Here is a 13,331-nt window from a genome sequence, read left to right on the forward strand (position 1 = left end):
ACTTTTGTTAGAAATGGTACTCATGTATGTCATGAACTCTTTATGTTCTAGACTAGAGCAATACACTAATCCTTTTTGGATGAAGTTCTGTGAACGATATATTTGCATGCTTCCCATTTTTATTTTATTTGAATTTAGTTAATCATTTGATTATGGGCAATGTTAATAGGCACTGTTCCTAATTAAAAGCCCTGTAGATTCTTGGATGTAGATTCTGTAAACAATTAGGGAGGTGCCCTAGCTCAGTGACAGAGCACCTACTTTGTATGTAAAAGGTTCCACATTCAATCCATGTCATCGCCAGGGATGATCATAAAAGACCCTTGTCTAAAACTCTGTGTAGTCACCACAAGTCAGTGTAGATGGACCAATTTTCTGACACAAAATAAAGAGGCTTCATATGTGCATGTGACATGTACTGGAACTCCCAGGCATGAGAGCTTGCCCCCTCCTTGCCTGCTGTAAAGTCTGCACTTTGTTCATCAGTTTTATCTGTACAGTGGAGGTGCTTGTCTGGTAATGCCTCTGCCATTACAGTGAACGTGGAAGACTCTGTGCATATAGAAGCTCCAATGTGGTTGTATACAGTATGTTCCTGTGCCTCTGCAGATGTTACATTGAAAGCCACTTCAGCTCAGCAGTGTTTAACATTAGCAATTTGCAGTGAAAGTCATGAGTAGCTGCTATAATTTCTGTCATTCCTCATTTCTGAAGTGAGACCACTGAAGATATTGCAGGGATTGGAAGACCAAACTGTGAGGCTTGGCAAAGAGCTGTCTCTGAAATGTGAGATCTCTGAGAATGTAGAAGGGAAGTGGTACAAAAATGGGCAGCTTCTCCAGCCAAGTGACCGCATCAAGATGTATCACAAAGGAAGGTAGGCATGCCACACAATGATCTTGGACATTATTACAGAATGATGTCCTGTCCAAAAATGTTCTCCCAATGCTCACTTTTTTGGCTAATTAACACGTCCTTATCTCTAGAAACAACAGCTGTGGTGTACAAAGGAATGATCACAGAACTCCTTATCAATCGCAGTTAACCAAATTTATTGCTACAAACACTTATTCCCTGCAAGTCCTCTTGTCCAGAGGCTTTCCCTCCCCAAAACTCCACTTAACTCAGTGGGTATAGGTCCATAGTCTCCAGTCCCAAGTCCAATCCAGTCCAGTCTCCCAAAGCACAGTCCAGTCTTCCCAGTCCAGTCTTCTGTAGCAGAGTCCCTCCTCTGTATCCTCTCCAGCAGAGTCCTGGCAGTCCCCTTCTTCCATAGGTCCTGGTCCGTCTGGGGTCCTGTACGTCTGGGTCAGGTTAGCGTTTGGGCTTTGCTCCTTCTGAAGTTGCCTTTTATCCTGGATGTCCCATTATCCAAGATGCAGCTCAGCTGTGAGCAACCTCATTAGTCCATGTCCATTCGACGTCCCATCAGGGTCAAATGAAGCTCAAGTGTCCATCAGAGTCTCCATCGGCCTTGATTGATTACAGCTGTGGAGCCAGCCCTGCCCTTCCCAGAGCTGTCAAACAGCTGTCAAAACATGGGAATCGCTGTCAATACCACATCATCCACCTGATGGTCTTCTGATCTTCCATTACAAATGACTATGTATATCATGGAAAAAATGGCCTAGAATGGTTCTGACATTTGTCTGAGTGGGCTTTTCTCTTCCTTGTGATTATATTTAATGTTTACATATTAATAAATATACCACCACCACAGTGTAGTTTTTAAAAAAGAGGTAGAACTATAGATTTTTGCAACTTAAAATTTTCACTGTTTTCACAATATGAGTACAAGGATATTTATAAGAAGGAAACATAGAAGATCTACAGATCTTAGTCCTAAGAAATCACTGTAAAAATGTGTTCACTCAAGCTTTTAGATTCAGAAGCATTACACAAATCAGAAATGAATTATTTGTATTACCATGTAATACAACATTTTCTTAGAGTCTCATAACTGCATTAAATTCTTATGTATTACCAATGTGTACAGAGCCTTTAAATTTGGGAATACTTGCATATTTTTCCGACTTTATTTTCCACAGAATCCACCGACTAATTATTGATAGCTCCCTCGTTGAGGACGATGGCGAGTACATGTTTGTTCCAGATGCCTACAATGTCAACATCCCCTGCAAAGTGCATATTATAGGTAACTTCCTCATGCCTCTTTTATTTTATCTGTGGCATATGTTTAGTACTCAGATTCAGGTCTACATAGTTCACAAATGTAATGTGAACTGCTGATCCTAAGACAGATATTGGATCTATTGGCTTCTCTGCAGATTGCTTCCACTTCCTGCTTTTCAGCTTTGTTCTGTTATCAGTAATTTATTATGATTGTTCATTATCTGTGAAAGCAACAAAAAGAAATGGAGAAGAATTGCAGAGAAAATGGGCAGCCCAATTCTAACCTGCCCAGCGCTCTGGGCTGCTGCAGCACCAAAAATGACTGTGGCAGCATCCTGAGTGCAACTGGGTAGCTGCTGGTGGCTCCTCGGGGGAAGGGGATGTTTGTGTGCTTCCCCCAGGTAAGGCAAGTAGCCCTGTAATGGGGCTACTTGATTCTATAGCAGCCCTTGGGCTGCTGTAGAATCAAGAGCCTCTGTGTCAGGCTGCGCAGCCTGACATGGAGCTCAGGACCCAGTGGAGCTGAGCTCCTGCCCTCCTCCTGCCTCACTCCCACTCCCTGGAACACCTCCTCCCCGCCCTCTTCATGTCCTAACTCTGCCTCTCCCCATCCTGGAACGCCTCCTCCCTGCCTCCCCTCATGCCCCACCTACCTCTCTGCAGTCTGGTGATTTGGGCAACCACCAAGCAGTGGAGCACTGATCTTCCACTGGCACTAGCCCAGCACTGGGCCAGCGCAAAGCCCTGCAAACGTTTGCCGCAGGGCGCACTGACGGTAAGCTGGCATGCACTGTTGATTATTGGACCCTTAAACAGTTTGAAAAATAGAAGAAAAAAAAAAGGATGCAAGTAGTCTTATGTATTCCCTGAGCCATCTGATGGGCCACTGAGATACAGGAAACTGGACTAGATGGGTCTTTGGCCTGATCCAGCAGGGCTGTTCTTATGTTCTTAAAATTTGGGTCCACCTATAATAGTACTGTATAGGATGTATAGAAACCAAAGGGTTACTGATGACTTGCTAACATAAGTTTGGAATAGTAAATAGGAAATATTACATTTTTTTATTCCAAAGAGTCAACTGTCTGTAAAACGCACAATTCTAGAAATATTCACCCTTTTAAAAAATTACATTAATGATTGTACTGTATGTATTAGTGTGCTTATCAAAATGTTCATAGAAATTCATTTCATGAATTCCTTATTATCTCCATTTTTCATTTTAGATCCACCTAAAATCCACTTGGATGGACTTGGTGAAGATAATACAGTGACAGTTGTAGCAGGAACCAAATTACGACTTGAAATTCCCGTCTCTGGAGAACCTGCTCCAAAGGTTATGTGGAGTAGAGGAGACAAGGTACAACTGTAATTTAGGCCTATATCTGTCCTCTAGTGTTAGGCTTTTAAAAAATCTGTTTTCAGCACAATCCTATGTATACCCACACAGAAGTAAGCTCCATTATATTTGCTGAGTCCTAGGAAAGTGTGTAATTGCAGTCTTTCAGCCCAATCTTCCGGGCCTTGTCTGCCATTGTGTGGCCTTTTGGTGACAGCCTGCAAGCCCCACGCTACCAGCAGTGGCCTGCAGGTTGCTTGCTGGACCAGGTGTGGTGGTGGTAGGAGTTCTGGGGCAAATCTGGGCAGGGATTGGGCTGGGCTGGGGACTGGAGGAGGAAGATCTCAGCTGCAGCCATGTATGCCAAGGTCCTAGCACCCTTTCGCCACCCTGCCTTTTGAGTTTCCTCTGACTTTTGCCAGCTAAATAGCTGGAGAGTCATTGAAAGACAGTAGAAAAAAAAATTTCTTACCTCTCCTGGGCTGTCTGGTCACCACCCCATAGCATGCAGTGTCCACTCCATCAGTAGTGCTGTATGCTGTGGGCTGGAGGTGGATAGGATTGGGTCTTTGGTTCTGTTTCACAATACAGTGTGCAGATCAATGACATCCTGGCCTATAGAACCAGGCATCACGGAATAGGATAAGACCAACTCTTGTGCTCCATTAAACAATTGTTTCTTACTCAAATGACTTTTAATGGATGCTGTTTTAACTTGTGCTGCTAGTGGCTCATGGATCCTGCAGCGAGAATACGGGCTGAGAATTATCCAGATAACAGTTGCTTGGTGATTGATTCAGCTGAGAGAGATGACTCAGGCGTCTACAGAATCATTCTAAAGAATGAGGCTGGAGAAGATACAGCCCACATCAACATCAAAGTGGTTGGTAAGTTATTTCCGTTCAAGGCTTTTGTACTAAGCTGAAGTACTTAGTCCTAGCATCATTTTTTATCATTTCTATGGAACTTTCCAATATAAAAGAACTATCTTACAATGATTCTCACAATAACTCGGGCAGCCCAGTCCTCTGCCCAGGTAGCTCCACCCATGCACATGCTGCTAAGGCAACAGCTATCACAGACATGCAGTAAGGCGCATTGTGGTGATTGGGAGGGGTACTGGTGGAGTGGTTGGTGCTGGCCCTCCATGTCGGTGGGACTAGTAGCAGGAATGCTGGGCAGTAAGTATGCCACTGAGCAGTGGGAAGACATTCTGGAGGAGGGAGATGGCAAAGGGAAGTTGGAGAGGGACAAAACTGGGTGGGGGAGGGCAGACCAGAGGGCAGCTGAGACCTAGGCCAGAGGTGGGGATGGCGGCAGAGGCTGCTGCTGAATCCTATCCCTACTTCATGCCTTGGAACCAGTCTGGGTCTCCTCAGTGGTGCAGCTCCAAGTAGACCCATCAGAGCCACCGGGGCTCTTCACAGGTTAAGGGAATTGATGTCCTTTTACCCAAAGGAGACCTCCAGCTGATGGTCTGGCCCTGCAGGATACAGCAGCAGCTGTTTCAGCACCACTGTGCTGTGTAGCACTAGCGGATCGCAGGATTGGGCCTGTTAAGCCTAATACAGTGTTTTTCCCATGTGAATGTCTTTGTAGTTGCTGAGCAAGGATTTCAACTTTGGCCTAAACCTGACACTCTATCCACTGTGGTGGGAACCATGCTAATATATAACATGAGCTATTTAAGGGAAGTTGTAAAATATGTTCCTAGCCTGTCTTGTACTGAAAGTCTAGTTTTGCTCCAGTTTAGAAATAATTGGTAGCCTTTTAGAGGCAGAGCATTACTAAACAGGCCTTTTAGTAGTAGAAAAAAAAAAGTCGAAGCTAATATACATTATTTTGATTGCAACAGATATCCCTGACCCTCCTGAAGCACCAAATGTGGTTGATGTAGGAGAAGACTGGTGCATTATGAATTGGGAACCTCCAGCATATGATGGCGGGTCCCCTATTTTAGGTAAGCAGTTATATCATATAAAGTTGGCCCACATACTACATGGACTTTACTTGCGTGAATTCAATTACACACACTTGGAAAACAAAAACAAAGAAACTGAGGTTACAAAAAACAGTTTACATGGTGCAGGCAGTTCTGCCTGCCATTCCAATTACTATATATGCCCAAGTGTGAGATCAGAGAATGACAATGCTATTCCCTCATTTGGTCTCAGTTCCCATCTGACACTTGTAGTTTTTAAAGAGACATTATGTATTTTTCAGTTGTAAGGGATTTTTGAGGTAATTTGGAGTATATGCGATTTTGGCTTTAGGAGCTGACTCTGGAATGCAACCCGCATCTAAGATATGGACTGACTGTACTTATGTGTTTTGGGGTGCAATCCTAACCTCTTATGTCAGTGTTTTCCAGCACTGGCATAGTGGTGCCAATGGGACATGTGTTGCATCCTGCAGTTGGGTATCACTCATGGAGGCCTCCTCAAAGTAAGGGAATATTTGTTCCCTTACCCCAGAGCTGCATTGCCCTTATGTCAGTGCTGGAAAGCACTGACACAACAGGTTAGGGCTGCGCCCTTGGAGTGTCAAGTAATATCAAGTTTTGTGGACCTAGGAAGTATTAAGGTGCCTTATTCTGAGTCAGATCATTCATACATTTTTGCGTATGTTGACTAAGTTCTCCAGGGTTTCAGATATGGAACTTTCCCAGTCCTACCTGGAGATGCCAGGGATTGAACCTGGGACCTTCTGCACATAAAGAAGGTGCTCTCTACAACTGAACTGCGTCCCCTTATCACCTTCTGTCTCCTCAGGGGACATTCAGTCACTGATCATAGAAAAGAGGCTTCTCCAAACCAGCAAAGATCACTTGTATCTCATATGCCTTCTTCCATATATGACAGTGTGCATGTAAGCCAAAAGGCTCAGCTTTGCATCTCGTTCTCTTTTCTCCCTGTTTATATGAAGAGAAAAAAAACAATGACTTGACATTTCCCATGATGAGCTTTTTCCTCTCAGCTCAATTTTATCACCTGCCACTTGCAGGGGAAGAAAGAGTTGGAATGTGATGATATTTTATCATACATTTTATTTCTTTGCATGTTACTGGGGAAGAGAAGTGGAAGAGATGCAGAAGTATGTTTACATTCACAGCATGCAGGATTCCGTTCTTGTATTGTCCAGTATAGCCTACACTTGATCCTATACAAGGAGGATGTCCAAGTAGGAAAAAATGTGTAAAGCAGCACTGAGATGTTTAAACAATATAAAAATGACCATGCGAAACAGTTTGCAAACAGCTTTGCTGCTCTCTTTCTCTTCTTTACAAACGTATTTCTCAAGCAGAAGCATTTTGAAGGAGGTTTCTGCTTTTACTAAGAAATGTTTTCTTACTGATCAAGCTGAACACTTAATTTATGTGATTCTTCTGTTCATTCATTCTAGAAGTGCTGGGCCACTAGCAAATACTGTTATGTTGTGCTTATATTGTTTAGGATATTACATTGAGAGGAAAAAGAAACAAAGTTCCAGGTGGATGAGGCTGAACTTTGACCTTATTAAAGAAACAACTTTTGAGCCAAAAAAGATGATTGAAGGAGTTGCATATGAAGTTCGTGTGTTTGCAGTGAATGCTATAGGCACTTCCAAACCAAGCATGCCTTCAAAGCCGTTTGTACCATTGGGTGAGTAGATAATGTATTGATATACATGAAGTTTTACATAATCAGACTATTTCTGAAATACCTTTGTTTGGATAGACTCCTATAGTATAAGGCCTTAGGAATTTGTCACCACATGCATTCATACAATGCCAGGAAGAAAGACAGCTCTATACTTACATATGTTTGATAGAGGACATCAAAGCTCCTTGGAAAGAAGATGAGTGCAAAAGTTACTCTTGCCCACAGATGCAATGCATAGCCCTTTCCTGCACTCTGATATTTTTTAATTGTGGTATTTTTTATGTCCCAGAAAACTAGGATGCTGAAAAGTTTGTTTTTTTTTTTAATTAACTGAGCTAAAGAATAGTTCACAGTCCCAGGCAGAGGCCATGTGCCTGTACATCAAGCAAATGCATAAATTGCAGCATCAGGACAGTGAGACATAGTCCAAAATGCTCTCATATATTGTAATGACCTATGGTTATATAATAAATTTCTATTCATTCATAGTCCAAAATGTTATGCAAAGGACTTCAGCAGTCAACAGTCAGACACACTTTAAGGTTGTATTGCTAACATGAATTCTTTCTTCCATTGTTTTAGCTGTCACTAGTCCACCTACTTGTCTGGCAGTTGATTCTGTAACAGATACTACAGTCACTATGAAATGGAGGCCACCAGACCAAATTGGAGCTGCAGGTTTAGATGGCTATGTTATAGAGTATTGCTTTGAAGGAAGTAAGTGACAACTGTGTTTTGCTTCAGTGAATTCGGTGAGATATGTCCTACCTTTATGCTCTGATAGATGCTCCCATCACACTGAACCAAACATAAAAAGTGAGGATTCTCCAAAGCAAAATTTGTTGTTCTCTCCTGTGTAGTTTCAAAGTTGTTGGTTCTGCTGTTGTTTTTTTCCTTTCAATGATCCTAGATTTCCAAATGGCATTTCAGACCAATGTCTCCTATTCCTGAAACCCTGAGAAGGTATAGATATCCCGCTGATACAGCAGTGTCATGTCTGCTTTCAGTGACAGCCCTGGGGCTTCTTTACTAAAAAAAGGGAAAAAAGAAAAAGAGAATGAATTATTGTCTTACATTTGTAAGTGCAGAAATTTGAAAATCCACAAATTAACTCTTATTCACATAGTCATTTTCTTATATGGTGAAGTCAACACAACTTGACATTTGGTGTGGATCTTTTACATTTTGGTGTGTCAAACCGCTCATGTGAATGCTTCACACGTATTCAGACAGTGACTTATCTCAGTTCAGGATTCTCTAGGATGTTGTATGTGCAGAGGTTACCCTGCATGTGCTCAATCTTGTCTGATCTTGGAAGCTAAGCAGGGTCAGGCCTGGTTAGTACTTGGATGGGAGACTGCCTGGGAATACTGGGTGCTGTAGGCTTATACCATAGTCTTTCGAGACTGAAGGTTGCCAACCACCACTCTTTAAACTGTGAACTGATCAGAAAGTGAGGCATTCATAAGACCAGTTCAACATGCTAAAATCAAATGCAAAAGGCAATCATTTGTTGCTTTCACTGTGGTATGGAATAATCCCTATCTAAGAAGAACCATCCACAGCTGGTTTTTTTGAATGCCAGTTTAAAATGTGGACCTTGTTTTGCAGATGGATAGAAGATGCAATTTTCAGATGCTTTGCACGTGAAACAGATAGATATATGCAAAAGAAATTGGCGATTTGGTGCCAAAATAAAAACCTGTAAAAAAAATTGTACAGGTGGACCCTCATTATCTGTGAGGGTTCCATTCGTGGACCCCCTAGAGTTCAGACATAGAAGGGCACTTCTGTTTTTGGCCAGGAAGTGCCCTTCTAGGACCTGCAGAGGCCATTCTGAGGCCCACGGAGGCTGCGCGCAGCTTAAAGTTTATTCAGCGAGTTTTGAGTGAAGTGTGGGGGGCTCTGGGAATAGTATAAAGACCAGAAATGTGTTCTCTTTTGATCTTGATTAGGAGCAATATTTTTGAAATGCATTTGGTAAAATGGAAGAATAAATCAAATTTCTATGGCACCAATGGAAGTTTCTCTTCTCTTTAAATATCCTATTACAGTTTTATGGAAAACTGAACTTATCAAACTTTCAGATCAGTTCTATTCTTGACACATCTATCAGAGAAGTCCAAGGGGGTTCTGAACAAAAAAAGTTTTGAGTGTCATTGGGAATTAAATTCCTTTTGCTTGATAAATCAAGGTTGATCCACACCCCTTCTTAGATGGTGGCATTGTAATCAACACAAGTTGACTTTGGGCATGGTATACTGGTGTTGTAAAATTTTTTGTCAATATGGTGTTGTAATTGTTGTAGTTACAACTGGTGTTGTAAATTTTTTGTCGATGTCATATTTTGTTGATGTGGTGCCTAACTGCATCATAGAAAACCGCTGAAGAGTGTGTTGCAGAAGGCAATGTTGGGTGAAAACCTTGACATAGGTAGGGCAGCCATCACAGGATCAGGTGACCACATCAAATAAACTGAGTTGTGTTGACATCAAGAGATAACCATTATGTAAACATGGTTGTGTGAATTAGTTGCCATCGATTCTCTGGGCACAGTTACAGAAGGAAATCTGTGTAACCCAAGAGAATGCTGTGTGAACATTGAATGGTAAATTAGCAAGAATAGGAAGAAAACTATTTCAAGGGTCATTTAAAGGTGCCGCAGTTCAAGCTTCCTTGTGTACCTTTTGAACAGAGCAAAATCTTTACTTTTTTCTTTCAGATAGGCTTAAAAGCATTAAGAAGATATCTCAAAATGACAGCATATGCTTGCCATTTTGGTGTTACCCACCTCAGATAAAATACAATGCCAATGTATTTTACAAATAATATTTGTGTGCATTCTGTATATTCTACTTATGCTTTGCATATTTAGATATACATGTATATATATATATGTAAATATATATACACACACACACAATTAATGCTACTTGTGTATATTGTAACTCTGTGGAACAAACCTTTCTAGAAAATACAAAAATACTTGATGTTTACAACTGTTATTCTGCCTTATCTCTTTTCTTTATTCTTTAAATATCTGAATTTCTCTGTCCTGCATCTTCTTTCAGTATCTTTCCTTCAACTAATTTTTCTACAAAGTTTAATACTTTGCCTGGCTCTCCAGGTACTTTCTTTGACTGTCAGTCTTTCAGCTGTCACTTTTTTCAGTTCTACCTTTCTTCTCTGTTCTGCTTACTTATTCTATACACTTGTAATATTTTCTCTTTTCTTTCTTTCTTTCTCTCTCTCTCTCTTGTCTTTCGCCCTTGAATGGGATATTGCTAGGGATATTTTAATCACAGGCAGTTTAAAAAAAAAATAGAACAGAGTGACATTGGGGGAAAAAATCATTGCTCCTTTAAAGTTAATATAGAATTTTATCTGGTTCCAGTGAAGCCAGTATTATGTACCATAGACACATGTGTAGGTTTAAAGGATCACATATGAAATTAGTGACATGATTAGATATCACAATCCCCTTAATTCATTCTAGTCACATATTTATAATACTGTCAGGAAGTGAAATGAGAAGTTTTGGGGAGCTGATAAGGAGAGAAAGTACATAATTTTCCTCTCATCATCTCAGAATCACAGCCACAGTAAGTGCCAAATAGGCAAGGTGATCTCTTTTATTATACTCATTTCTGTAAGAGCAAGAGAAAACTTCCTAATTGCACACAGGTCTTCATCAGCCAGATAAAGCTGTTATAATAAAAAGAACCCCAACCTGTTCTGTATTTCTTATTCTCTTATGAGAATAAGACAGCAACAGAGACAGCAGAATAAGATGCTCCTTTCAGGCCTGTGGTGACCTGGTGTGACAGAACCTAAGCAAAGGGGTGTGATAAAAAGATTGTCGTCTCTCATCAACAGTCCTTGAAATAACCTTAGGTGCAATTGCCCAGGTAAACAATCCCTAGCCCTTTATTTCCCCAGTTTTGTGTCCTGTTTCTGGAATATATATTCCCTGGAAATTAAAAAAAAAAAATTCCATGAAAATGGGAAAACTAGCAATGTAAGATGTGACTGTGGACTCTGTTCAGATAAATGTAGTGGTACTGTCACCAAAAGGGCCTATAAACTCACCTCCCCATAGTGCAGCTAATGCCTTATTGTCCACTTTATTTATTTATTTACTTATTTACTTGGGCTATTTGTATGCTACCTTTCCATAACCCCTAAGAGGCCCTCAAGACAACTCATAGTCATTAAAACATAAAGCACACTTCCTACTGCTTATTGCCCATTTTAATATCTAGCATCATAGCAGGTTATATTCACTTAGCAAGACTCACCAGTTCTCTGACAGCTTATTAGTCCTAGGTTGTCCAGTGAACTACGCATGCTATGTACTCTGGGTTCTATTAGAGGCCATGAAAGCTAGAGATCTGTGACTGCAAGTTGTTCAGCAAACAACTTTGCTTTGCTTGTGGTACCCACTGGATCACAGCACCAGTCATGTCAGCAATCTTGCAGATAGCCTTATATCAACCTATTTCTCCACAAGATTGATCTTCTCTATTTCTTTTCATTTTCTCTTTACTCTGGGCTACAGTTTAATCTTCCATTCCTTTTAAATCTTCTCTTTTTCTTACTCAATGGCTTTCTCCTGCCTATCTCTTTTTCTTAAATGTCTCATCTTTCACTTTTTCTCTGGATGCTCAGATATAGCCATCTCAAAAGCTCTTCTGCCTATGGCAGTAAATTCCCATGTGTACTTTCCAAATCATTTAGGTCCCCAGGCGCCCACTACAGAGGGCAAGGGAGACAGTTCTATACAGGAAAATAATAGTGAGGCGGCGGACGGGGGCCTGACGCATGCTGAAGAGAAGACAGCTAAACCCTGTGAGTGTTCAACATCATCCTTGTTTTTCCCCCCTTTGTGTCCTTTTCTCTTGGTTGGAACCTCAGACAGGAACAAAGGAGAAAACCAGGCAAAAAGAACTGTTTGACATCAGTAAGAATCACACACATACACAATCTTAGTTTCACTATTTTACCAATTCCTCAGTCTTTCCAAACTCTTCTTCAAGGTGCAGTACATATCTCTGTACATTTACTAACAGAGAATACTAACTACAGACTCATTCCTTGCCTGTGTGAAAGTGGGTGTCTCTGAATTAATTGTAATGATGGACTCTCATAAGGTTTATCGGCAGAAGTATATGATGGTGAATTTCTGGAGGCAACCTATGACCTGGAAGGTAAAGTATACAATGAAGATATTTGACCTTCTTAATGAAGTTGACTTTTTTCAGCAGTATAATAACTGAACTTCTGGGGACCAATGACTGTTAAATACAAAGATAAAAGAAAATTTGGGTGACTGGGGAAAAGTCCAGAAAATGAAGTCCCTATTATTATTTTGTAAACCTCTCTCTATATATTTCAATATCGCCTTTACTTTGCTTGTCCTCATAACAACACTATGTGGTAGGTTACTGTTTCTATTTCACAAATGGGGAATGGAAACTTGGAGAGAGTGACTTGCATAAGGCTGGAAGTGGACTCATGGTAGGTTTAATGGGGGATTATTATATGTGCCCAAATCCAATGTTCTGTCTTCTAAAGCACATTGGCTCTCCTTTCCAAGAATACTGAAGAATCAGTTGGAGTTACTTTTTTTTTCTACTAAGTATGCATTATTCATACAGCATATATGAGCATGCATTATTGTTTCTGCATTAAAACAGTTTTTTTCTAAAGTAATTGACTATTCAGCAATAACTGTTCAATAACGGAATGCTTAACATGGCATCATTGCTTTTTGAAACTTTTTGTGATTTCTGCATTGTCTATAAAAGATGTCAACTGCCTGATTAATGAATTACATTTTTTCCTCTGAAGCTGGAGTATCAGTAAGCAAGAGGACTCTTTTGATGTTATCTGGATAAAGGCTATAGGCACAAACCAGAGGTTCCTTGCATGTGCAGAGCTTTGATGTGCATAGGGTACTCTCTTTCACAGAGGCTTTCTTCATTCTATGTAATTTCAGAGGCAGCTCCATTAATTCATATAGGGATGGCATTAAAGCCCAGCTAAATTGGCCATTGCCTGAGGCACTGTCATACAGAGGAACCACCTGGCCAGAACAACCCCTGACCCTTCAGTGTGGATGCCAGTGGATTTGCCCAAAGCACCTTGAGGGGCCCACTGCAAGGCTTTGCCCCAGGGTTCTAACAGCCCAATCCTGAACTGCCCCTTGCCTAGAGGAG

The 13,331-nt window shown here is 41.0% G+C and overlaps 1 protein-coding gene across 1 annotated transcript in view; it reads left to right on the forward strand.

Moving 5' to 3' along the window:
* MYBPC1 (myosin binding protein C1) overlaps positions 1–13,331 on the forward strand; it is a 99,843-nt gene that overhangs the window by 66,768 nt on the left and 19,744 nt on the right. Inside the window, exons 17-24 of the mRNA XM_066634458.1 lie at positions 715–877; positions 2,049–2,155; positions 3,360–3,493; positions 4,200–4,359; positions 5,328–5,432; positions 6,925–7,113; positions 7,696–7,830; positions 11,851–11,961. Coding sequence (XP_066490555.1) covers positions 715–877; positions 2,049–2,155; positions 3,360–3,493; positions 4,200–4,359; positions 5,328–5,432; positions 6,925–7,113; positions 7,696–7,830; positions 11,851–11,961 — 1,104 coding nt within the window. The remainder of the gene's footprint in view (positions 1–714; positions 878–2,048; positions 2,156–3,359; positions 3,494–4,199; positions 4,360–5,327; positions 5,433–6,924; positions 7,114–7,695; positions 7,831–11,850; positions 11,962–13,331) is intronic.

The sequence above is a fragment of the Tiliqua scincoides genome, chromosome 7 (assembly GCF_035046505.1).
Source record: "Tiliqua scincoides isolate rTilSci1 chromosome 7, rTilSci1.hap2, whole genome shotgun sequence".
NCBI lineage: Eukaryota > Metazoa > Chordata > Lepidosauria > Squamata > Scincidae > Tiliqua > Tiliqua scincoides.